This window comes from Molothrus ater, chromosome 2, assembly GCF_012460135.2.
Source record: "Molothrus ater isolate BHLD 08-10-18 breed brown headed cowbird chromosome 2, BPBGC_Mater_1.1, whole genome shotgun sequence".
NCBI lineage: Eukaryota > Metazoa > Chordata > Aves > Passeriformes > Icteridae > Molothrus > Molothrus ater.
In genome coordinates this window covers 73,551,384-73,578,825 of record NC_050479.2, presented here as the reverse complement: position 1 = coordinate 73,578,825, position 27,442 = coordinate 73,551,384, and the positions used below count along the sequence as shown (strand labels likewise).

General features: G+C 41.9%; 2 protein-coding genes across 4 annotated transcripts in view; one reads left to right on the top strand and one right to left on the bottom strand.

Moving 5' to 3' along the window:
* C2H11orf87 (chromosome 2 C11orf87 homolog) overlaps positions 1-24,463 on the top strand; it is a 28,098-nt gene extending 3,635 nt beyond the window's left edge. Inside the window, exons 1-2 of one of the 3 annotated variants that reach the window (XM_036379471.2) lie at positions 17,853-17,874; positions 18,590-24,463. In XM_036379471.2, coding sequence (XP_036235364.1) covers positions 18,738-19,214 — 477 coding nt within the window. In that variant the 5' untranslated portion in view covers positions 17,853-17,874; positions 18,590-18,737 and the 3' untranslated portion in view covers positions 19,215-24,463. Of the gene's footprint in view, positions 1-17,852; positions 17,875-18,143; positions 18,248-18,589 lie in introns of those variants that run through there. The other 2 variants (XM_036379463.2, XM_054518575.1) reach the window with 2 other exon arrangements.
* LOC118685235 (basic proline-rich protein-like) lies at positions 17,575-18,635 on the bottom strand. The gene is made up of 2 exons (XM_036380678.1): positions 18,129-18,635; positions 17,575-17,931 (listed from the first exon to the last, which is right to left on the bottom strand). Exons 1-2 carry the CDS (start codon positions 18,633-18,635, stop codon positions 17,575-17,577), a joined length of 864 nt encoding a protein of 287 aa, XP_036236571.1.
* Positions 24,464-27,442: the final 2,979 nt, after the last annotated feature.

The window sequence follows — 27,442 nt, the reverse complement described above, 5'->3', positions numbered from 1 at the left end:
TTTTCTTAGGTTTTTTTTGTTTGTTTGTTTCAGTTTCTCATGGCCAATAGATTTTTGTCAGGAAGTATTAAAGGTCCCCAAAGGATGTGCTACCAGAGTGTGACTGTTTTATGCCTATGTGCCATGTATACCCTGATCATCAGAAGATGATCAGGGTATACATGGTTTAAACACTGCTAGATCTGCCCCATAATTTCTTCCTGAGTAATTCTACAGCTATGTATAAGTTTGAAAGGTACATTTCGTTTCTGAAAGTACTTGGTGTTTTATTTCCACTAGAGCAATACTCACATCTCATTCCGTTCCTCTGCTTTCCTGTGCATTTGGCCACTACCAAACATCAGCAAACACAATCTGATTTCTCTCTTTCTGGTGTAAGATATTAGCCAGACATTTAAGAAAGTAAAGTTAGGTTGCCTTGAGGTAGGGAGGTGAATTATCTGAGGTAGGGTAGTGAGTTATCTAAGGGGCACAGTTGACTCCCTCGACTGGTTTGAACTTTAGTGCATGACGAAGTACACCTTTTTCTCTCCTAGGAGAAATAAATATTGCCTGGAGAGCAAGTTCATCCAGAGCTACATGTCCTAGAATCCTAGTTTGAGGTGTTATGGACTCATCTATGCATTCACCTGAAAAATCAAGGTTTACTTTTAAAAACTAGGTTTTTATCTAATTTACGGACCTGCAGCATAAGTAACTTAGACATCTATTATGTTGCTGCTCTTGCTCCACAGTGCTGAGCAGAGCTTTGCACTGGTGTCCACAGCTGTGCAAGCTGCAGCTGGGAAAGGACAAGGGCCTTGCTGAGGTTCTGTGCCTGTGAATATGTTGTGTTTTTGTTTGGGTTCTAGACATGGCAGATGTTCTCTGAAGCATGGCTTCTCATTTACCTCACCATCCAATCAGGAAGACACTGTTGTATTCCTAAATTATTTTTTCTTTCTAGTGCTCCATAAAATAAGAACTATAACTGCAAAAAATGCAGTTGGCCACCACTGAGCTCACTGACAACTTCAGGCTGAGAAGCCACATTTAACAGTGGCTTCATCTAGGATGGAGAAGGGGATGGCTTTACTTCACATTATAATGTTTGATCATCCACAAGTGAATTTACATGTTGCTCAGCTGTACCCTCATGTGGGAAAGATGAGGTATACAACTAAGGAAAGAAACCACTGTGTTGCAGTGTGATGTATTACCTTTTCTATTACCTTTTCTCAGTATCCTGGTTCTTTACCCAGGTGTACCAATAACCCCTCCCTTCCCCTCCCTTGCCCCTGCTAAGTGCTGTCCATCAATCTTAACATTCCAGCAAGGGCATGGTCTGATTGGCAGAGTTCAAAAGATGCATCTCAGCCCTGGGCACATTGGGCTATCCAGGTGTCATTTGTCCCCTGAGACTTCCCCTCCCTTACCTGGTTGGTGGGACCCCTACCCCTTCCCTTCCCCTCTCCCCGGAGTTAAAAGACACAGCAACCATGTGGTTTTTTGTTCTGTTGGAGCTGTTGCTGCGTTCAGAGGCCTGTGTGCCAGGAATAAAGCTCTGGACTGAAACCCTCCAGCAGGACCCGTCTCCTTTTTCCTTCACTTCACCTAAAGCCTTTCCACCAGAGGTAAACCTGAGCTCCTGCGTGCCCTGGACTTGTCCCAAGTGCCCAGCTGCAACATCCAGCCAGCCAAAGGTGTCTCTGAGGTGAGACCACCATAGCTGCTGCCCTTGGTCAAGCAGCAAGGGTCAGACAAGCCCAGGCATGTCCCATCTGGCAATACTGGGATCTAACTCCGATAACACTGCAAAAATATTCTCTAAATATACCACTGACTGTAAACCAAAGCACAGAACACTGGATTTCAAAAATATTAGAAAATGTCCCTTTTTTGTGTCCATGGTATTTCAAATGATTTATGTTATTTCCACTTATATGTGTGTGTATATGTATACACATGTATACATACACACATTTATACATACATATTTATATTTATCTGAACTGAACTCCTTACTAATTGGAATCAATACAATGTGTTGTCTGCCTCCTGTTCATTGTGTCTGCTTCCTTGTTCTGCAGTCAAACCCTAAATGCAAGCAAGTTCCCTTTTCCTGGGAAGTGTATGATCAAAGGAAGATCAAAGCAAAATCTGAGCTCAGGGTGTGTAATTTTTGGCTGATCAAACACAGATATGTTCCCCTGCGTTGAAACGAAGGTTGGAGGAAGTTAACTAACTGGCTATAACATTTCCTTTGCATTATCAATTGGCAGTTCTAAGGGCTCCTTCCAAATCAGAAATAAACTCTCTTTGCTACCGTAGTGCATATTAACCACAAACACCCTTGCAAAATAATCTTACAGGTGAAATACAGAGTCATACCCAGATCCTGCCTCAGTCTGAAAGTCTGCTGGGGAGTTTTTTCTGGCCCCTATTTGTCCACTTGCAGCTAAGTGGATTGTGCTGCAGAGTAGAGGGCCAAATGCAACCAGAGCAGAAGTTGCTCACCCTGCTTCTGTGTTTTTGCATGTATTGTTTTCTCCAGAGAAGAAACTAGATGGATCCTCACAAAAGCTGGGAAGATGTGATTCAGACATCAGTGCTATCAGTGGGCAGATTATATGTCCCACACTTTTGATATCATTCTAATCTCGGAAAGCTAGATTGTTTTAAGATATGACATTTAAGATACTGCTAATGTTGTTAGCATTAACTGCTACAGCCCTGGCTATACTTGTTGTGCAAATAAGAATCTGATTCTTCCTTTGATCTTGCTAAGTTGCTTAGAGTCCAACAGATGTCAGTAATCCTAGCATCATAAAACAATATGTTTTTTACCATCAGAAAGAAATACATACAGCAAATATATTGAAGTTTCAGCTTCCAAAGAGGTTATAAACAAGAATGCATAAAACAGGCTATGTTTTAAGATGAGGGTATAAGAACAGCTTATAAAAGAAACATTTGGAAATAACTTCCAAATTATATTCAGAAGTAAAAACAAAAGTGGTAAAAATATTTCAGGCTCCACAAATATGGACACTGATTCAGACAATTAAGAAAACAGCTAGAGGACTATGAGTTAATACAGAGCCTCCAGAAGTTGATTTAAATGTGGATAACTGAGATCACATGTGTACATGTGTAGGGGAAGATCCCAAAATTCTTTAGGGAAAGAAAGGTAGCATGGTGTCCTGACATGATTGTATTTCCTAATAAATCCCATCAAACCTCGGAATCTAATAGAGATTTTTTTTCCTAGCTGATGACTAGAACAAGGACGAAAGGTTTCTGGTAAAATTACTATCAGAACATCGACAAGAGTTAGCCAGGTGAGTTAACATTACTAGCAGAGCAAGGAAGGTGAAAATCCTGTAGCAATGTGCACAGGAAGTGCTCCATAGCTTAAGCTTGCTGGAAATGCAGATCTGAGCAGAGCTGGTGCTTGTTCAACCATTCGTCCCTCTGCTCTATCTGGAGGTGGTGCTCAGGCTCTGCTCTGAGTGGACAGGTCTCACACTGAGAGGCATCAAACCAACTTTGTCTCCAGCAAGGTCAGACTTTGAATGGCCAAAAAAGTTTTCCCCTGCCTCAATCTGCCGTGGGGTATGGTCTGATTTGCCTCTCCGTTATGGAGAGGATCCTGTTTCCAGTACATTCTCTGGGCATCCAAAATGTGTTCACTCAAAATGTTTCCCAAGCAGTTTCCTCCAGACTTGCTGGGGGAGCAGGTGCAGAGAAGGAGGGCTCCTGTGCTGTCCTGTTCTCTCTTACTGGGACAGAGTAAGTGCTCACCTACAAGAAGCAAAACCACATAATCTAGAGTAGATGTGTTTATGGACACACAGTGGGTGTGTTCTGCAGTTCCACTATAGACAATTGCCTGTGGAATCTCTGACAGAAAAGGAAAAAAACCTGTCCTGTTCCTGTCATCTCGGCAACACAGTCAAGCATAGACATTGACACTTCAGAGAGAGGTGTTCATTTGTATCTTCCAGCACCCAAAAGTAGAAAGTTTTACTGAGAAAGCACTATGAGAGCAGCATATTTAAAACAAAGCAGAACAGAAGATTTATGTTGTCTGCTATGTGTGCTTCAAGAAGCCTGGGGTAGTAGAAGTCTGAAGGATTAGAAACACAGCCAGAGTCAAAGAAACCTCCAAGAGGGCACTTTGGTACAGACCTTAAACTTCCCAATGGAAATAGAAGAGACAGAATAGTTGTTTCTAAATTATAAGCACTAACTGAAAGTGATTGGGTCCTGCCACTTAATAAATAACCATTCATATGCTGAGGCTTTCTATGTGTGTGGGTGCATGCTCTTAGCCCTTCCTGGCTGTAAGAGAAAAATGTGTTAACTTAAACCACCTTCACAGAACTGAAGCTGGTGCCTGTTGGATTTCAGCTCAGCCGTGAGCATGTGTGTGCTCAGTAACAAGTGGTACCTGTTAAAGTGACATGAACTGCTCACAGATCTCAGATTATGCAGTGATAGGTATACTAGAAGATGAAGACACAGAGAACTCCTGCTGGGCTAAAAACTGTGTAGCTCTATTGATCTGATGCCAGCTGAAGATTGAGCCTATTGCACTTAGAGAACAGATATCTACTTTGGCCTCTAAAATAAAAAAAAAATCAAAAGAAATGGTAACTACACAACCTTTTTCTGGCTTTTTTGTTCTAAGACTCTGCAAAGCTGGTGAGGGCAAATATTGAACACTTGGACAGGCATAGTTTAGTTAGAGAATTTCAGCACAGGCAGAAAAAAAGAAGTTCAAACTTGGCCATGTTGGCTCATCTTGCCCAAGTGAAGAAAATGGGAATGAAACAGGGTGAATGTGTGGGCATCCTTCACAAGGACTTCTGGATAGCTTTCAGTGCCCACTGAGAGAGTAATCTGTAAGGTTAACAAAGGAACACTGGTGGTGATGAAATGCTCAGTTGGTTTGCTAACAGAAACCAGAGATGGCAAATGGGACAGAGGGGTAGAGAGAGACAGTGGGATAAGAGTGACGAGTGGCAATATGTTGAGCTGTTCTGTTTCTGCTATATATAGGAGGTAGCGGTTATCCTACAGAAGGAAATGTAGAACAAGATGTGCAGATTTGGAGACGATGTGGAACTGACAACCTGAGAAATGCCATCCATAAAGGAAGTAAGTTGAGGATGCTGAGAAATCTGCCTTATGTGTAGGATATGAGAGATGAACAGGCAGTGCAAACCAAAGATGGAGAAACCAGAATATGGTGGCGAGAACTGTGCTCATTTGCTCATTTGAAATCTTGATATTGTTGCAGGGCAATGACTCAGAAGCCAGAGAGGGTCACTGAGGGAAGAAAGCCCAGGCCAGAATAGATCCCCAGGACACATTTGCAAAGAGCTAAAAAGAGGAGAAATGCTTTAGTTTTCACACAATAAAGAAAGTTGCTAAATTTGAAGAATAAATGTGTGAACACTCTTGAGTCCTTAGTCACTTATGCAGTAGTATGCCAAACAGTTTTTCCATGGTGGCAATGGTAATTAAAAGTGCAAGAGCAGCACTGGAGGCTCAGCAGCCCCCCAAGCAGCTGGCATTGATACCCGACAAGAAGCCAAGAATGTATTTCAGCCAGCCACCATGGGAACCTGAAATTGTGTAGTTAATGCTTTCAGTGCTTCTTCTTGAACTTTAGGACATTTTTCACCTACACCAAACCATATATAAAATACCATATATGCATTGTTCAGCTGTAGAAATTCTCTTGAGTGCATATATGCCACTTACATGAATCGTGTTCCCCACCTCCTGACTCCACTGTCTTGAAACCACAGATTTTATTCCTCTACAAATCTGAAGAAGTGTGTCCTAGGCTTCAGATACAAAATTTACCACTTTACCACTGAAGTGTGTGTGAGATCCAGTGATGGACACATGACACATCCAGCCTACAAACCTCGCCCATCCACATTACAGGGACTTGGGATCACAGAGGGCATGGAAACTCCTGGGGATACTGACACTGAAAAAGAGGATGGAACCAGGCCAGCTGCCTGCTGAGGATGCTAGGAAGAATGTGAATGAATCTTGAAGAAAACAAATATAGAGAAAGTGAATGAAGCTTAAAGCAAGACAGGTATTAATGACTGAGCTGTGGTAAGGCAAAGGAGAGCACTGGTCTGGATAGAAAGAAGAGGCAGTGAATCTTCTGTAAGGCTTTTAAAAATAAAATATTGATTTTTTTAATTAAAATGTTATAAATATTTAAAGTAAAATAGATAAAATATCATAAAATATTGTTCATTTGTATGCTGCCCAGCGACCCTCACAAATGAACACTCTCCATTGACACACACTTCTGTGCCTCCTACTAAGGCTTTCCTCAGGAGGGTCATGGCAAAATGAGGCTGAAAAATAGGAAATCTACCATTTTCTAAGCTGAGAAGAGCAGTGCCAGGATCAATACAGCATGAAACAAGCATTGGACACAGCCTAACCACAGTCTCTAAAGCCTTCATTGCAGCTCTTCTTTGTGGTTTTGGAACGTCTCTGAAAGAGAAGAAACAATTTCCTTCTTATTGCAAGCAATGGCCATCAAAGTTATTTTAATGTAGAGAAACAAAAGTGTTTCAAAAGTGTTCAAAGGGGTTCTGAGGGGCAAATGATGTGAACCCTCATTGTAAATAAGGGAATTGTAGCTCTTATCAATGTGGATTTGAGGTCCTCTCAGTGTTCCATGGGCAAAAATCCTGGCTAACATTGTGTTTAGTACAACAGCACAAATGGCTCTTGTCCATCCACAGAAGTTTTGTGTTTTACATTTCATGTTTTGTGTCAGTTTTGTCTGGGTTTATCCCACTTGTTGTCCTCAGAAATCTCTCCCAAGATCCTGCTCCCCAGTAATGTGACTAACAAATCAGAGATGCACCATACTTCTGCTCAATTAAGGACAGAAAAACAACCCTCACACAAGCAGTATCTAGGCTATTGCTGAGAATGGTGCTGAGCGTTTCAGATAGATGTTCAGAAAAGACTAAAAGGCAGCTACAGAAGAGAATCTTCATGAATTTCCTCCCAATCTTTCATACTCAGTGACACATGATCATTTATTCAATCTTTTTTAAGAGGAAAACTGCAGCATTCTATGTTTTTCTGCTTCCACAGAAATGTGAGCATTTTTTGGACTTTTTGTCATAAAATGAACTCTTTCAGCAGTAAGAAATCTTGAAACACTAAGTGACATGCTTTGTGCCCATCCTGTTCTTTCTTCCCCATAACTTTCTTGGGTTTTCCCTGTGGTTATTCCTGTCACCAGCTAACTGTTATTCAACTCCAAAATGGTAAATAACAAAATGGAGATATGAAATAAGGAGGATGCAGCTCCAGAGACCCGGCCAAACAGAGATAAGTGGGGCAATGAAAGCTAACATGGCAGGGCAGCTAGATTGGATGAAAAATATTTACAGCTTTTTAAGTTCTTCAGGTTTGCAGTGGCCTACCAATTTATGCTGGAAGCATTGTCTTTATGCTCCATATGTACATTGCAAGTGTTGCAGTCTAGGGGCTGCTCTTCTTCTGCCACTGACTCTTTCTGTGGCCTTAGCTAAATCACTTTACCTTGTTGTTACCTTTAATCAAATTGTGGTCTTGTAAAGTATGATCCCTCTTTAATGCCTGAGTATCATGACATTGACTCGATGGGGACTTCTAACATTGCAACCTAATTATTGATAATAAAACATTACTAGCTGAGAAGAATCAAACCATTTTCTTATAGCCTTTGCTTAGAAGATTTTTAATTTCATGAAGGTCTGAGACTTTCCATGTTTTGGGGTGAAATAGAAATGGATTGGTAATGTTATGCATCTTTCAGAAAATGTATACCTACAATACTCCTTTATTATCTCTTCATGTTCCTGCAGTCTGCCAGTCTTACACAAATCTAGTCCTGTACAATTTTTTTCCTACAAAACAAGCTATTAAAAGACGTTTTTGCTGCTCCTCTGCACTAATAATTTTTTTGCACACAAAGATTACTTAGACTGTTCTTTTTCTTAGCTGATTTAGTTTGTTAAAAACATCTAATTGATTATATAAGAAAAAGAGGCCAATGTACCTTTGCAGATGCCTTTGACTTGTTTTACAGAGTGATACTGTGCTGTGCTCTACAAAGTTCTATAATCTATACATCTGCTTCTCATTATTATTATAACTTTTGTTGAGTATATTATCCTTCCAAAGCTATTGTTTGACTTGCCTTTCAGCAAGGGAGACTTCACCTTTCCAAAGTTTCTTTTTCATATTTTTACTAGGTTTCTGTTCTAATGCAACCCATTATTTTCAAAGGCTTTCAACAACAGAAGAATATCATTGTGCTCAGAGCAGATGTCTGAACTGATCAAGAAAATGATTGTTGGGGTTGTGTTTGACCATTTTCAGAGACTTTGGTGGCATGGATTTATAGTATAAGAAAATCTCCAAGCTCACCTATGCCTCAGGCGCTCAGCATTCACTAAGGCACTGAACCTCTTCTCCAGGTTCATGTGCTCATGTTCTCCTGTCTTTCATACAAATGCATTGTAACACATCTCTACTAAGAAGAGAATACAATAAGACAAGCTGGAGCCAGTAGTCACAGTGATGAGATTATTTTGAACTGCCTTTAAAGTTTCTTGTGTTAATGACTGGCAAATAGTTAGGACCTCTTAAAAGCTTGGCTCCAATACAGTGTAATGGCAGCTGTGAAACATAATTTCCCAAATAAGCTCTTACAATAGTGGACTGAGATATACAGAGTTCACCTATCTTTGCTTCTGAAAGCCCAAAGAACGTACCAATTGTGCAAGCTTGCAGTCCCTTGTTAATTATAATCTCTGTTTATATAGCAGCCCTATCTCAAAACTCTTTTCAAACATTAAGACTCCTAGCACTTCTTTTATGTAGGCATTATTATCCCTGTCATTATCATTATCTCATCTTCCATTTTATAGGTGGTAAATGAGTAAAATCACACTATGAGTCAGTAGCTGAATTGGGAATAGAATATTGTAGTCCTGACTTTGTCCCTTGCTTTAATTACTCACTAACATGATTGTTATTTGTGGGTTGAAGTGATTTTGTTCAGTGTAAGGTCTCAGCAAAGATTTTTGTTTGTATGGCTTTCATGCTGATATTTTTCAGCTGTTGGTCTTGGTTTAAGTAGCTAAGAAGAGATGCTGTCATCTTCCAATTAAATACCTATCAATATGTTTTAATATTATACAATTTGAATAATAGGCTGGAACAGCTCAAATGAAGATTAGTCTATGAGCAATGAAGTATTTAGGTATTGATGTTGTGTCCTAATCTAGTTATAGTAAAAACCATGATGGAAATCTATGGAGAAATGTACTTTTGTAAAGTAGCTGGGTTTTAAACAACAGTTGTTATTAATTAGTCTTTTCTTTTAATGTGAAAATACCATATGCAATTACTAAATTAAGTTAAAGCCACTTGTCTCTTTTTTTTTTTAAGTCAGAACATTTTAGTTAGTATAAAATACACAAATGCGTTCAGTTCAAACTAGACAGTTAACCTTATTTTCTCCTTTTCCAGGACTGTTTTAATCTGGAAAGGCAATCTAATCATTGCATTGGCTCAAACAATAGCCTAGCTTCAAAACATCCCACTGACAGCACCCCACTCCTTTGTTTCTCCCTCATCAAATGTCATAAGAAAGAGAATAAAAAAATAAATATTTTCATGAGTGGTTACTCAGAAGACCACAAGGTGCAGTCCTGTGAGAAACTGAAGATGCCCCGAGAAGTGAAAGCATGGTCCTCCCATAAGAGAAGTGTAAGACACTCAATATTACAACATGATTGTTTAGAAATAGTGGATTGCTTTTTTTCTTCCTTGTTCATTATTCTTCTCCTTTTCATCCACCTTCTTCTTTTAAATAACGGGATATCTTTGTCATTCCTTTAACTACACTGTAAAAGTCTTGTCCTCTATCAGTGGTCTGCTTGCCTACAGGTGCAAAACTTGGTTTTGGTGAATTATCATAGAAATACATACTGCCTTAAAGGGAATAGATCCCTCAAATAAAAGTACGAAGCCCTCTTTGCTCCCTTCTACTTGCCCCAATTATAGAACAAAAAATGCTTCTTGGTTTCAACAAACAGGATCTCATTCAAGGTGATTTGAATGCTGTATTTTGTGGATGCAGCAGTCATGTACACAGTCTTTATATACCTAACAATTATGGAGAAGAGAAGCTAGTTGTGCAATTTGTTTCATAGTTTTCTGTAGTAACAAGGTTACAATTCCCTGCATTTGTTCTGCGCCATGCTGGCACTTTACACTCTGATCTTTAATTCATTCTTCTTTAATGACCTATTCATTTGCTCATAAACCAGATCTCCATGTCTCCCAATCACTTTATTAGACAAGTTACAGCCTATCCCTTCCCTTCCCTTCCCTTCCCTTCCCTTCCCTTCCCTTCCCTTCCCTTCCCTTCCCTTCCCTTCCCTTCCCGAACCTTCCCTTCCTTCTTTCCCCTCTTATTATTTTCCAAAAGACTTCGCATAATACAGCTTTTTATCCCATCTCAGCTGTGTCTCTACAGTTCCCCTTATTAGGAGGACATCCCATTCTCCTAATGCTTGTTCCTGAGAGTTTATTCCCTACTTTAACACACACTTTGTGGCCAAATGTCCTTCTTTTCCTCAAACTTGTGGCATAAAAATGACAGACATAGGGTTGAAAGTGGCAGATGATACCTGCCTACCTGAGAAGTACTCTAACATTTCTCTGTTTTTTCATGCTATCACAGTTTATGGAATTTTTAAATGCGTATTCTTATAAGAATTATTACATATTTCTCTAACTAGAGCAGCTGAAACCACATATAGCACTATGTCTGCATAGGCCTGTGACTGAAATGACAAATGATATTTTTATGTTGTATCATTTTCAGTTATGCAATTTCAGTTTCTTGAAATCTCTCTTCAAACTGTTATATGTTGCTCCTCAAATAATAGCTATTTATGATTGTCACTTCTATGCTGTACCTCCTATGTTCCACCTGCACTTCTTAGTTCTACAAAATGCATTCTACTATAAAAACGTTAATTTTTGCCAGATTTCCCCCACCCTGTAAATTCAGCCTTCCCTGATCTGTCAACTCAGTTTTCCCTTTGCTTTCCAAGCTTTTCCTTTTTACACTGATGTTTCTCCAGCGTGACCCACAAAGGTGGTGAGAAGTAGATTAGCTAGGCTGTGGTCCTGGGCTCCTCAAGGCAAGGAAAAATATTTGTATTATAGCAATTATTTAGAGACCTAATTTTAACTGCTGAAGTGTGAAGGTCAGAAGAAGTAGGAAACAGGATTCCTTGGCGTAGTCTTACCTAAGCACACAAAGAAAAGTTATGGTATCAATACTTTCTTAGAGTACAAAACAGCTAATCAGCCTCCTGCTATCATGCAAGGACATTACTACATCCAAACATGTTCCTGTAGAGCTTTAAAAAAACTGGCCAACTTTGTTGAGTGTTTATTGCATTGATATTTTCTCCTTATTTCCAGATGCTCCAGTTGGTTTTATTTTATTTTGGAGAGAGTTTTATGTTCTCTCAGAGCACCTCTTGATTAAAATCAGTTGCTTTCCCAATGTGTTTTCAGTCTAATTTCAGACTTGACATGGCAAAGAGTATAATAAAACTTAGCAGAAAGATACAGAGAGAAAACCGAAGAGCCCAGTAATAAAAGATTACATGGTTCTCCAGCAGAGTCTAATAAACACAGTGGTGAAGGAAGCAAGTTTAAAATGAAATCTCAGTAAACAACTGCTTTCTTGCTGATTACCACTGGTAAAATAAGCACTTCTGAAACAATGCTATTTTTGTACAAAAGGATTATTCACAAGCACATTGTGCATGATAGCAGCTAAATGCTAGGAACAATGGAGAGAAAACCTTGAGCTCATCACTGTGTCAGAGCCTTTTCTGTTTCACAAGGTGGTCATGCAGCTCAGAGGATGGAGGGTTCTTGCAATGGGAGAGGCATTTGCAGCTTGGGCAGCTCTGTTTGCCACATGAGTTTTTGGGAAGGAGGGAAAGAAGCACCTGTGAGGGGCTGCTACTGCAAGGTGCTCCATCCAATCCAACAGGCAGTCAACAATGACGTACTTCATTTTACCCTTCCCATGAGCAGGTGCTTGTATCCTGGGCTGGATCTGACTACAGGGCACAGCACCTCATAGAATAGGACCTTCACATTTCTGGTCCTGGTTTAGAAGGTATGGGCATGAAGAAATTTTGTGCTTATGAAGTTTTGGGATGATACTCTAATTAAAAAATTAATATTGTCACTCCCCACCTCAAACTACAGCCTCAGAAGAAAAAAGCTGAAGAGCTACAAAGCTAGTAAAAATTAATTTTATTTTTAAATAAAATTTCTAAACTTAATTCAAAATTCTGTTAGAGAAGTGGTTAAAATCCTGGCTACAAGCAAGGTGACAGAAAAATTGAAAGAACAAGGCTAAAAGACTTGTTCCAAAGACTTTCAGCTGTGCAACAATGCAAGAAAAATGCATTTCCAGCAGCTGGTATCAAGATTTCTTTTACTATTGCAATAGTGGAAAAGTGGGGAAGGGGGGATAAAACCAAGATCCCTTGGATGTTCAGGGCCCAGGAGATGATAACAGCAGAGCAGAATAATAATGAGTGCTGCTAACTTCCTTCATCACACAGTAGTTGACCAAAAAAGAAAAATTTACAGATATACATATATATATATATATATATATATATATATATATATATAAGGCCCTGGGCAAAATTTGAACTATGTGTGTTGCTGATGAACAGCACAGTGTGCTGGAGTTGACTGAGCATGGATTTTTTTTTCTAGTAGAGCTAGAGGTAAATGGCTTTGTCATCCATTACACTTTCCCAGCTTTCTTAGATTTCCTCCCTGGAACAAAGCCAGGATATTATGGGGAGAGGGAGGGTTGTTATGTGCATGGAATGAACAAGAAAAATCTCCTGTCTCAGGCTGAGACGTGCTGCCTGGAGCTGAAAGTCCCAAATTCGAGTCCCTTCACTCCCAGCCTTCTGGCTGCAGACAGCAGCTGCCAGGCTGTAATCCTCAGTGTCCCTTTCGTAGAGTTGCTGTTCTACACTCTGTACACTTACAGATGGATCACATGAACATTTGTGAGGGCTGTTCTGCCTTTGGCCCATGGGATGACCTGCTACAGTTAGTTGATGTTTCACCAACCACTAGCCATGTTCTCTCTTTAAAAATAAAGTCTGCTCCTCCAAATTCCCTGAAAACTCTGTAAACTATTAAGAAAAGCAAAAATATTAAATGTGGAAGGTCATTACTCTGACCCTGCTGTTCTAAAATGTATTGGCTAATGAATAAAGTAAATTTTAGTGAATTTTTAGTACATAGTTACAGTTAAAATATTGTCCTTCTTTCCTCCCTTTGCAATAAATTTACTCAGATCCACTTTGCATTAGTAGATGTATGCATGTGCAGCTTTAGAATTCTGATGTTATAATTAGATCTGTGTATTTGGTCAGGCAAGCTCAAGGTTGTCTACTTATTTCTTCATAGTCTGGATCTATGTTCTACTCCTAGAACCATTTAACACCCTGTTGAATTCTGCAAAAGCCTAGTAACCTTCCTTGGTCGGCATCACATGCATCCTTTTTTTTTCTTTTTTTAAATTCTCACCATCACATGTGGGAGGTTTCTTTACCAGAACAAGAAAAGAATATTTTTCAAAAGTAAGAATAGAAAATGAATATGTAAAATTGTCCTTAAGCTTCATAAAGAATCATCTCCTGAAACTGAAAAAATTGTGAGTCCATATCACCCAGTCTACCTTCTTCTAAAAGGTGTGGGAGAAAGAAAGAAAAAGAATATCTGCTTCTGAGCTGGGTAGCCTGGGAAGCAGAACTGTCAGCCATAGAAAAGCTATTCCAGCTCAGAATCTCTGAAGGACACCTCTAGTATCTTTGCAGGATCTTAACTGACTTCCAGTGCATATAAAACAAAAAATTATTTTATTTTGGTGGTAAAATCCATTCTATCTACAGTCCTAGGTTTTCAAACCATGTTTAAATCACTGGGTTTCACCTATTGTAGTGGGACTATGTGAAGTCCTGGAAGACTTCCACACAGATGGCCTTAATCCCATGGGGAGATAGCAGATTATTGCCAGGGTTATTGGCATTCATGCAGTGCTTGGTCTGGCAGGCAAATGATGACATCAATCTTGGTGAAAAAGGGATCATGCATTATTCTACATGCAATCAAGTGCTAAATTTAAACACTGGTGGGACAATAAATTTTTTTGCAAGAAGGGTCATTAATAGGCAAGGGCCTGAACCATCAAACCTTTACTTACATGAACAGCCTCTGCTCACAGAGGTTATCTCATTAGGCAACTGCCTTACTGAAAAAAGGGCCTTGTACTACAGGGATTGAGGAATTAGTATCTGCAAGAACAACTCTTCTAATTATAGACTAAAAAAATTCATGTATGAAAGTCCATTTGTGGGATTTAGAAGTATGTATGCTGTCTGCTTCTTAACAATGGGAATCAAGAGAAAATTGGGAGCTATCAAGGTTCTAATGAGTACAAACCTTGTTGTAAAATTCAAAATCTATCCCTTTAATATAATGTCCTCTATCACACAGTGGCAAATCCTGTTTGAGCCAGAAACCTAATCCCATAAATGTCATACTGTTTATATGGTATGCTTGAATTCACTATAACGAATGACCAATTTATTCTTGAAAGAGGGCACTCTTGAAGATATCGTGTCCTTTATTTTCATGCCAGACAAAGTAAGGGTTTTTCATGACCACATCATCTATATTTTTTATTTATATATTCAAATATAATTATAATAGTTAATCAGAGCAAAGGACTAATGCACAATAACAACACAGATTTTTTTCCCCCTGATTTCTGAAACTTTCTGTATTCTGCTCATGGGTATTCCATTTGGTTGGCTCACAGCCAATGTGAACCAGAATACCAAGGTATGTGTTATTTCCCTTTTAGTTTACAATGCTTCTCTTCTGACTCTCTTGTTAAACATTGTAAAGTTACTTGCTAGAAAGAGCAAGAACAGTCTCTGCTTTTCATTCATTTTAGCTAAAGAAGAAATATTGCAAGATTGTACATGAACACACAGAGAAGGGGCTGGGACAGTAGGGAAGGAGTTAAACATTTGCTGAGGTCTATACTACTGCCCCCTCCCTGAATCCCTTTTTTACTCTCTACAGTTTAAGAAAAACCTTGGAATAATTATGATACTAATACACAGGACATATTTTCACTATTTTCTAATCCTAAAAGCAAGGTATAATGTCAATAATTGAAGGCAATGGACAACAGGTAAAATTAATACACAAAAGATTTTTAATTTGTTTAAGGTAATTTAACTTGCAGTAGCTTTGTGTTGCCTCTCCCAACACGTAAAACCTGAAGTTATATATTCTAGTGCAATAAATAAGTAGTCCTAACTATTCGCTTTTGCAATAAACACATCTCAAGTTAGTAAATTCTTGGTTTTGAACTTTATCCAATCCCCAATTTGATTATTTCTGCCATAAACAGGGCTAACATTCTAAGGTATCCTCATACCTTTATTATATCTCCTAATACTGTTTTCTGTGCAAAAGGCCATTCTTATGGTGTTGTTTGGGTTTTTAAAATGAATTATTTCTAATCATCTAGCAACTTCTAATCAGCAGTCTGCACCTTCACAAAGTCGCACATGCTTCTGGGATTAAATGCTATCCTTTTCCCACTTTCAGTTTAGGCCAGAGGATTCAGTGGAGCCTGGTCAGGGAGCACAGCACTACTGCTCTATACCTTGGTTGTTTCTGTGTGGGATCAGAAGCGTTCTCCAGTGGCACAGGCCATGATGAGTTGCCCCCATGCCTCTCACCCTGTTTTGCAGCCCCCCCATTCAGCTGCAGCTTTGCAAAGAATAGTGGGAAGAAAGAAGGAATAGCCTGAGGATTGATGTGCTGTTTCAGCCTGTGGTGGTTGTTTTCTCCTCTAAGGCAGCGAGTACAGAGCACTGGTTAATGCAGACCTCAGATACACACGTTGGAGGAAGGCAAGGAAGAAGAAAAAATGTGCAGGCAGAAAGCCAGTGAGGTTATGGACGTGTGTGTGTGAGAGGGGTTGGACACGAATGCAAGGAATGCTGGGCTGAGAATCAGAGAATCATATAATAATTTGGGTTGGAATGGACTTTAACACTCACTGAGTCTAACCCCACTGCATGAGGAGGGGTGTTTTAGCAATGGCACCAGCTATGCACCTGAGGGAGCTGAGTGAGAGGAGCAGTGGGCAAGGGCTTGTCTCTCAGCACTGACTGAACGTCTTTCCTCTCTGTGCAGCACCCCTCCAGCATCAAGCTGTACTATTCTGGGGAGGAGAAGAGTAATGGAAACTCCTATTCCTCTGGTTTTAGAGGAAGTGATAGTGGAGCCCTGGAAAATGTTAAAGATAGACTTTGAAAATGTTAGGCTTTGTGTTTTCTCAGATCACTGCATCTGCGTAAGCAGTATGATAAATGTTATAATTGTTAGATGTGATGATTGTTTAGTAATTAAATATAATTATGATATAATCATAAGAGAATCATGAGAAACTATGTTGGAAATTTAAGGGGGGCTATGCTTAGCTGAAATCTATGTATACAATAGAACAATAGAAGTTTAATAATTAACATGAAAGTTATATAACGATAGAATATAAAAACACAATCATCTCGAATGTATGGTCGGAGTCAGATTTGGTGGAAAACACCCCTGATTCCCAGAGCTCTTAATAAAAGCACCTGCATATAATAGCTTATGTGATTATGTGTTTCTGAATGCTAACAGAAGCATTAAGTTGGAAGTGGTTGGGATAATCCCAATGTAGTTCTTCTGTGTACGTCTTCAATGTAGTCATTCTGTGTGGTGTAAATCTTTCTCCAGAACAATCACAGAGTTAATAGTGCCTGGCCAAATTTCACAAGCTGTGGTGCATTCACTTATCAGAGACAAAAGACAGTACAAAAGAAATCTGCCTTGAAGCAGCAAAGCGCTTAAATGCTCAGCTAGCCAGCTTCTGTCCACCCCTGTGAAAGGTTCTTGGCTATCAGGGTCAGCAGATCTAACGTATCTTTGTTCTTGACTGAAGATTTTTCCAACTCATGTCACAGCTTACCCTGTACAGATTTTCCTCCAGGCTTTTTAGCCACTAGAAAGGGTGGATATCTTCTGTTTCTCCTTATAGTCCTGTAACTTACACCAGAGCTTCATAGCAGCTCTCCTTCTAGCATATGGGGTTAGTCTAGAGCACACAACATGAAACCAATGGCCCTTGTTGTCCTATGCTTCCAGACACTACCACATCAGTTTGTTCCTTTTGGAAATGTGAAGAGCTCCATCCTAATGGTAATTATTTTTTCTGCCCTGTTAGTACTTCTGAAAGAACTTCTCAAATAATAGATTTTCTTATGTTTAGAAATCATCCCATTTTTGGTTTAAGTGCATTAATGGACAGCTCATATCTGTTTGTTCTTGACTAAAGCGCCTGCGATGCACTTAGCCTTCGTAAGGCAAGTTTTCACACACATTCCCACCAGGAGTCCCTGGCACTGCTTCGCTCCCACCGATTGACACCAGCCTCCCCGAGCAAGGACTGGTGCGGAGGGACGGGGTGTTGGTACGGGCGGGGGCTCGGCACCGGGTGCGGTGCGGTGCGAGCGCGGCTGGCGGGCGGGCACACGGCAGCCGCGGGGTGAAGGCTCCGGGGTGCCTCGGTGCGGGCGCTCTGGCCGCGGCGCCTCTGCGTGGCTGGGGCCGGGACGGCGGGGCTGGCTGCAGTCGGTGCCTCTGGCACCGGTACGTCCGGCTGGTGTGGGGACGTGGCTGCGGGCCGCGCTCAGCGTGGCGGCGGAGCTGAGCAGCGAGGGCGGGGGTTGCGCAGCCCGGGCGCTGCGGGCGGTAAGGGGCGCGGGGTGCGGCGGCGGGCCGGGGCCGCGGGCTGCAGCGGCGGCGGCGGGCCGGGGGCGCGGGATGCGGCGGGCCGGGGGCGCGGGCGGTGCCGCCGCCGTGAGGGGCCGTGCGGGGCGGCGGCCGGCGGGCCGGGCCCTGACGTCAGCGGCCGGGGCGGCTGCGGCTGCGGGCGGCGCTCCCCGAAGCGGCGGTGCCTCCGCTCCTGCGCTCACTCCGCGCTGCCGCAGCCCCCAGCGCCCGCGGCTCCCTCGCCGCGCAGGTAAGGGGGGCTCCGGGGCGGGCGGCGGCTCCGGCTCGGCGGGGCAGGACCCGCTCGGCTCCGGCAGCCCGGAGCCGCCGCGGCGCGGGGCTCTGGCACCCGGCCGCCGCTCCCTCGCTGCCTCTCCCGCGGCAACTAGTTGGGGGAGCGGCCGGGCGGTGCTGCCCGCGGTGCCGAGGAATTGGCGAAGTCGGAGCGGCGGCGCGGTGCCCCGTCCCGGCAGGGAGCCGGGGCCGCTCGGAGCGGGGCGCGGGGCGCAGGCTGCCGCAGCCGGGTTTGGGGCGGGGGGAGCTGCGCAGGGTGGGTGCCTCGGGGCGCTGATGTGTCCGGCTCCCTTTGCAGGCTGCTCGGGCACTTCAGAGCGAGCGAGAGGCTGAGCCGACAGCATCCCGGGCATTTCCAGCAAGCGCCCGCCAGCAGCCCGACACCGACTGAAATTTAGACGTCTTCGGAGTGGAGAGGAAGATCCTCATCTTCCGTAGCCTCCTCAATGAGTGCCAAGCTCTCCAAAGAGTTGAGGCTGTCCCTGCCGCCTTGTCTTCTGAACAGGACATCTGCCACCTTAAATACCAGCAGCACCTGCATCACGCAAGTGGGTCAACTCTTTCAGTCCTTCTCATCCACCCTGGTTTTAATTGTCTTGGTCACCCTCATCTTCTGCCTGATCCTCCTCTCCCTCACCACCTTCCACATCCACAAGAGGAAGATGAAGAAGCGGAAAATGCAAAAGGCTCAGGAGGAGTATGAACGGGACCACTGTGCCCGCAGCAGCAATAGCAGCAGCCAGCACCCTGGGACAGTGGTGCAGGGAGAGGCACCCCAAGGAAGAGACAGCCGACTGGGAAGACCCCCCCAGGACTCGGAGATCCAGCGCTCCTCTCCCTCGGCAGCCCCCAGCTCTCAGCAAGCACAGGCTTGTTTGGACACAGCTGGCGTGGGGCTCCTGCAGACGGTGATTTTGTCATGATGGTTTGGGGGAGACCTCGCGAAGGCACTGATTGATGTTGTAAATATCTGAGTGATTACTCTAGTCCCCGAAGAAGAAAACATTGCTAATTCAGATGAACGAACAAGCCCATGATCCAAGCGCACGACAGATCACATTGCGTTTCTCATTGACTGTGTGAGGAAAGGATGCATCTTTTTACTGGAGAAGGAGCTGCACACAGCTATTCAATATCAAGTCATCCACCTGCACAAGAGGGTCAGGGGTAGGGGGTCCCTTTTCTCTGGACATTATTACCCCAAGTACAGGGATAATTGGGTTTCCCACTGCTCTTGGGATTCCCACTGTGCCCTGTGTCATTGTTACATGGTGTGGGTTGGGGTGTGGGGGGAGAGGCAGGTCTGGTGGGTGCCTTTGGGACCCTTTTGTTGGAGCAGACTGATGGTACACTCTGGTCTCTCCTTTTGTGCTGGGATCTATGCCCCTGTCCCACCCCTCTCACTCCTTTCCAGAACTGGATGTTGCTTGGTGTAGAAATGGCCACCCCTAGTTGGGCTTAACTGCAAGCAGCCTCTGACCCCACAGCCTTCTGCCCCCAGCTGCTGCACTGAGTGACCCACTCACTATCTGGAGGATGGAGTCAGCTGTCTCCATAGAGTGGTGCCTGAGCTTTCCTCTCCCATCAGCTCCCTTGATCTTGAAAAGTACCCCCTTCCCCGTGCCATGACTCGTGAAACCCAAACCCAGTACTGTTCTGTGTGGGAGCGAGGGGTAAGGTGCAGAAACTTGCCTGTGCCCTCCCAGGGGAGGTTGTCTTTGTACCTCCTGTTGGTCCTGAAACAATCCAGTTCTGCACCAGGCACCCTGCACTGAATGCCTGCGTTTACAGCTTTGTCTCCCAGCAAGGAATCCTGCAGCAGTACAGATCTTGCTTCTACTTTTTTAGGCTGATGTGTATTTTCAACCCTCCTAATCTTGTAGACAATTAGCGACAGACAACACTTAATTTTATCATATGTTCTCTCTTAGGAAACAAATAATGCAGTTAAAAACATCCACTCCCAAACCCTGGCAGATACTTATTTTTGAAGTGGCTGCTGTGAAGTGGTGTAGTTTATCCCTAGCAAGCAGAGAGAGTTTTGTTGTTTCTGGCTGGCGGGTGTGAGTGGCTGCTGGTACTGTGTGTAATGGAGGATGCAGTGTGGTTTACAGAAAATGCGTCTTTGCTTAGTGATCAAATCAATGACCATTACTTGAAGGTGCCTTAACAGCGTGCCGTATCCAAACTTTGAAACATATAGTGTGATATGGTAGCAGAGGCAGGGCAGCCCTCTACTGTGAATACTAACATCTAAAAATTGCAGCAGAGAAAAAGTGATCCCGAGGGATTTATTCTTTTTTTTTTTCTTTCTGTTCCATCATTTAAAGTGATTTGAGGATATAGTAATAGCCCACAGTTTTTAATATTCTGTATCCTTTGTATTTCTTCTCGTACATGCTCTGTCTGCCAGGGTATCTGACTGAAAAAATCCCAGACACATAGACCAGGAGGTCTGGAGCTGTAATCTGTGGGTGAATGTCGTTAACCAGTTTAAAACTGGGAAAGAGAATGGCAAAAGTCCTCCATAATACCCCCTATAATACCCCAAAATGCAGAGATTTCAGGGCAGTATTTCTGTCACCCACTTTTCTCGCTTCCTGATCTTTCCTGGTGTGATGGGAAATTGCTGTTAAGTTTGGATCCGTGCCTCCATCGTTGTAGGGAAGAGCTGTACCGGGGAGCCCAAGGAGCCGCTCCACCTGCTGAGGTTGGTGTGGAGAGCTGACATGTGTGCCACTGAGCGAGGGGTGTTTACGGCTGGCTCTTGCTGATAATGGCTACTTCGTTGTTGCTGGGCAAGGAAATTGGCTTTGTTTTGTTTCCCCCTAATAAAGGATGCATGAACTTTTGTGTTTAACTTCCTTATGCAACTGCAGCACAGTATTGCACCACAGGGAATAGATTTAGGACAATGAGGAGTGTTCAGTGAGCACTAATGGAGCTTCCTGACTGTTGATCTCCACTAAACAGAGAGGTATTACTTTCCCCTTTATTTTGTGCCTTTAAACCACCCCCCACCCCATCCCAAACCAACAGTGTATAATTTCGAGTTTTATAAAAGCAATAAGATGTTCCAAGTCACTCCAGTGCGTTTCTGGTTGATGATTCCACTTCTTTAGTGTCTGAAGTCAGATACTCTTCCTTCTGCCTTATGCACTCAAGGCATGCAATAATTCCCCAGAAGTGTACTGCTTGTCACATCTCATTGCAGTTATAAAATTGCCCTATTTTTGAAGAAAAAAAGAAGGATGGAGAGATAGATATATATATCTTTATATATATATTATGGATATACAGGTATATGTATTATTTATATAATCTCATGCCACTGAAAGTAGTTGCGAAAGTGTGACTAGAGTTAAAATATTATCATGTAACTCTATCCTTTGTTAATTAGCTTTGATTTAATATTTTAATATCTCTGTATTTATGTAAATCTGTGTAAATTATATGGTCTATTAGTAAAATTTCATACTGACTTTAATTTTTGCAGAACTGTGAGCTTCTTGTGGTGTCATCTAAGGTTTTTTATTTCTAAAGTTAAATTAGACAAGATATGAGAAGTTGTAAATTCCTATTATCACACAGAATTACTGCAATAAGGTTCATGCATATTCCCTGTACACAGCCCTATCTTGAGGTATAGCAAGCTTATGAGGTTTAATTGAATGGTCTCAGGAGATCTAGCTGATACAAGCAGGACACGTAGGTTTTCATTTTCATGAAACAATAAGCAATCTAGGGAATAGATGTGGATTTTTAAAACAGAGTTTATGCTTGGAGGTTCTGTCAAATCAATTGCTTCAAAACCCTACAGCTACAGCTAAACTTCTGCACTTAGCATTCAGTATTAATAAGGCTGATGCTTCTTTCCCCTCCTACTTAAACTAGAAAAGAGTAGAAAATGGTTCATATTTCTAAAGCATACATTTTCAGCTAAATATGAAACTGCCCAAAGGGTTTTGAATATACATATTTTATGCAAGTGTAATATCTATGTATCTGTATCCATATATTTAAATATTTTTGTGTAACCTTTTCTACGATATTTGATAGAGATGCTGGGTAAATGCTTGTACCTTTCTCGAACACGAGGAAGGATTTTTACCCTCTTGATGCGGACATTCTTTTCCCTGTGAATTTGCACTGGTTTTGATGAGTGACAATGACGACTGGGCAGCTGAGTGCTGACTGATGGAAGCACAGACTGTCTTTGCTCTGTTAGGGGGCAAATCCTGTGGCTGGATTTTCCTGGTTCTGAATTGGAGCTGGTTGGCCACTAGCATCCCGCATGTGTAAGAATAAGAAGTGCTGTGGGGCTCAATATTTCCTCTCCGGTTCAGCCGTTGTTCCCTGGAAGAAGCACGACAGCAGTGACTCCTTTTGTAGAGCCTAGTGAGAACAGAGCTGATGAGCAACATGATGGGACTGCATTGGAGCATCAGTGATGCCTCATGATGCACTCCTGTCCTCAGAGCCTGCTGCTGCCCTGGGGATTCATCCAACTCCCAATGGCATCAGCAGGAGTGGCTTGCACTGACTGCCGAGGGACTGGGATCCCATCTGGAGCCCGCACGGAGGGTGACAGCTCTCCACATCACCGCCGCTGACCCTGCTCTGCTCCTGTCCTAGCAGTCTCCACGGGGATGGAAACCACTGCCTCCCACGAGGGCTGGGTGCTTCAGCCTGGTGGCACTGGGGAGCTGGCTCTGCTGCCGTTAGCTCTGCTTCTGTGGACTGAGGCACTTCGGTTCCTATGTGGATCACGGACAGGGAATGTAACTTCATTCAAATCTATCATTCCGGCATTTTTTTCTTTGGGGGTTTGTCTACTGCAAATGTAGCTTCAGATAAAATTTGCCGGGCTCTCCATCCAGACATGTTTTAACTTTTGATACATCTCTCTCAGATGTATATCTGTAAGTTTATAGATATATATCTCAAAGGAAATGCTGGACAGAAAGCAAAGAACAGAGACTTCATGTTACTGACAAAACTGTCCTATGACAAAAAAAGCGCTTTTTTATTTTAAAATTAATTTTAGAGGCTGTATCTTTAATGTAAATAGCAAGTTACTCTGTGATTAATGTTTTCCATAGCATTTCTGAGTAATTGCTATCTTGTTTCTGGAAAGCCGTGTCCAGTGTTATGAAGCAACTGTGCTTTTTTTCTTCTGTTGTTATGAATATGAGTGCAACTTTAATATAGGGAGGAAAAAAGAACAGGATTTGACTCTTTATACAGGACTGAATTATTTTAAATCCAATTAAGAATTTGGTTGCTTTTTTCCTTTCTTGTGGTTATTCTCTCTGCACGTTCATATGTTTTCTATGGGTACTTGAAACCCTACATTTTAATAAGTATGCAAGATATGAAGGGAACCATGACAAATTATGTCGGAAATATTCTTTTTCCTCTTTTGTGTAAATAGCAAAATTTATAATGACTTAGATACTGTTTCATTACATTTCTCATCTCTGTAGAATTTGGCATGACACATATACAAACCTTTAATAGCACTTTCATTTATGTTAAAAGTTAGTACTACTTTTATCCAGGATTGACTTACTCATCTCTTTCAGGTATCCAACATTTTTTCCCCTAAGCTTTTAGATCAGAAGTTTTCCATCTGATTGCAAAATAAATTTCTAGTAGAACAGAGCCTCCTTCTGTTTTTAGCCTTTTACATGTAGGTCTCTGATCTGAATCCAGCCAAGCTCATTAGTGTAGAAAATGTGTTACAATCTTGCTAGAACTGGATGGTGCACGAGCCTTGAGGAGAGAGGTGACTGGCAGGCAAACAGGTGAAATACCTGGCAATGGAAATAGTTGGCTTTCCTGTGTGGGATTGTGGAAGGGAAGCCTCCCCTTCCACTGGATGGACCTGGGTGAAGGGCGACCCATTCCAGCCACAGCAGAGACAAGTATCGATGTCCTTGCTGATCCTGTTGCTCTAAAATGTCATTTTCTCTATGACACTAGATCTTATTTCTGTAAATTATGTGTAATGTATTTCTTATTCAAGTCAAAGAGGTTTTCATTGCTTCATCGGTACTATATGTTCTCTGTGGATAATTAGAAGAATTAATTTTCCAACCCTTTTAACCTAATACCTCTACAAGCATCAATTTTGTATAAGTTAGGAAATAAATAAATATTTGGATCAGAACCCTGTCAGTAAAGATTGCCTTTATTTATGTAATCCAGTGTTCCAGTTGACTTTTCTTTGTTGTTTCCTTCCTTGAAATGTAGCAATATAATCTGTTCATTATCTTACTTTTCCAAGAGGACAAAGATTTTAAAGCAAATACTGCAAAATACAGATATATAAACAGGAAAAATTTTGACATTGTATAGCAGAATGAAATCATGTAGACTTTTGTTTTTGTTGTTTCGCAGTCATTCTTTGACTTCTGTTTTTCATACCACCTCCAATCAAAGAAAATTTTAATCTAAAATCTTAGAAAGAACTTACATAAAACACATGCTTTGCTTTTATGATTTTACCTTTCCTTACTACACAGTCAGTGACCAAGTAGAGGTTAAAACTTTTCAAACGGTATCCCAGGGGATTACGAGTGCTGTAAACAAGGGGCTGGTATAGTAGGTTCTAAGGTGAAAATATTAGCTCTATAATACAGTAAAGGCAGGAAGGCTGTGGGGTGAATTTGGGATTCTAAAGGAGTGCCTTAATTTTGTTCCTGGCTCTGTCACTCACATTGTGAGCCTCTTGGCTTCCGAGCTCTTTATATAATAATGTAACTAATCTATTAAACAGAGTTGGAGCCTGCAAATACACAGCCCCGAAATGAATAAATTGAGCATCATCTACATAAAAGAATACTTGGAGCATAATACAAATTAGAAGAGTTTTTATGCTGTAATCACCTGGCTTGGATTGTTCAAGTGCTTACACTTGGCAGCAAGATGCAAGTGGCACACTGCGCAGCTGGGAGACGGATGGCTGGGCAAGATGCTCCAACAGGCACACCGAGAGGCTCCATTTAATTTTTAATTTGAAGTGGAATACATATTATGGAAGACAGCCAAGAAAACTAATGTTTATTTTAGCATTTCATCACACATGGCACTTCTTTTTTCAATGCAGAAAGCAGCCTTGTATGGTTTTAAACAGAGTGCTGACTAAGGTAATAGGAATATAGGAAAAGGTAATTCTTGGGAGTGAACCCATCGCTAATGAAATTCATGGCACAACATCCTTGAATACAGCGGGGCCTCAACTATGCCCAAGAAAATACCAGATCTCAGTCTCTGCTGACTGTCTGTTCCTTGCCAGTGTCATCAGACTCTTGACTTAGTAGTTCTAGGTCACATGAATTTCTCCTGTTTTTTCACTCACCATCCATACAGTGAAGGATCACATGGGATTACCTACATGTGACATGTTTTTGCTCACTTTTCTTTTGCTTTTGTTGCCTCCTGCTATCTGACTTTCCACTAGAGAGCCTGACTGTCTGCCCTTTCCACTAGGGATAGGCTATGTTGGCCAGCTTGTCCCTTCCTCCTAATGGGTAATCTCAGCCTATGTCTGACATTAGGAAGTTCCTCACTGTAAGTCATCAGCTGGTTTGATTTCTGCAAAGATCCTGTAGGACTTTGCGATCATCTTGGTCTAGCTTGTCACACATTTGGATTGCCCACAGCCCAACCACTCTGCAGCAAGACACAAGTTTTTGAGAAAGTGCTAGATTTCAAAATAGCCTGAGAAATACCAGCACAATTCCCAGCATAGTCTACTGGCATCAGAACAGCATCACATTTCCTGATTAAGCTGCCAACCCAATACCACAGGCTGGAACTGCTGAGAAATCATCATTCTTTTATATCTATAATTTCTATCTTTCTATCATTTAAAGCAACACTACTGTAAGGAAAAGCATCAGTTACTGTAGAAAGGAGACAAAATAAGGGAGGGGATATGATTATGAGTATTAATATACAAACATGTAAAACCTGTGAGACAGACAAGATCAACTGAATGTCTAATAATGGCTAGCCACTCAGTAAGCCACTCACTTTTAAATCAGATTATCACAATCCATCCTATTACATGTGGTCTTGAATGCTTTTAGATACATCCTTTTACTTTGCTGCTGTCAGTGAGCCTGTACTTGTTTATGAACTCCAGTTAAACTCTTTAAAGTCTATTTGTTTTCATTACAGAAATAGCATTTCTATTAAATCATCCTTTGAACAGGCCTCAGCAGTAGCATAGGGGAGCCTTCACTTCCAGCACACTTCTTAGAGCTTGTTCAATCTGATAAGCATGATGCATAAAGGAGGACAACAGTCCAGATGATCATAGGGGGTCACTGCAAAAATCTGTAAACCATGATTGCATCCAAACTGAAGGCAAGATACCTATTAAATCCTCGGATGGCCACGACTTTTTACCTGTCTACAATGAAGCAAACATCTCAGCTTGAGTTATTTTGGATTTATGTACTGCTGCTGGAGCTGAGCTGACTATGAGCCATTACCTATCTGACAGAGCTTCTCTGAGGTGAGGTCTCCCTGAGATAAAGGGACAAGGATGAGCCTGGTGTAGGAGTGGAAAAGGTGGGTGATGTGTGACAGACGGGTGTTAGTAGGACTGTTTGCATAGCACTGTAGCCATACTGTAGGTCTAAGGGCAGATTCCTCAGCCCCTATGCTTGCAAGTGAGAAAACAACAGCATTACACAACTCTTGGTATCAGATCTGTACCTAATGCCTTTTATAAGTGAAAATTTTTTACAGCTTCCAGAGAAGCTCTTGAGATTGCTATGTTCCAATTAGGCCTCTTTTGTTAAAAAAAAAAAAAATTCGAATGCTCTGGAAAACAGAAACTCAAAATATATGTCAAAATAAAGTAAGCAACAGGATGCTGTAATCCATGTGAGAAAGGTGTGCTGCTGAAAGACACCAGGCTGACAAATCTTTATGTGCTCATAGCCTGGGGACTTCACCACCAGAGAACTGTGTTTCTTCTCTGCTGATGTGCACCGGTTGTTGCAGTGGGGGGCCAGGAGGAGGAATTCAGATTTCCTCAGGCTGGTGGAGCTGGTGAACTTGTGATGGCATGAGCTGTCAGCAGGAAAATGAAAACACTCACCTCCCATCACAGAAGGCGTGGGGAAAACACAAG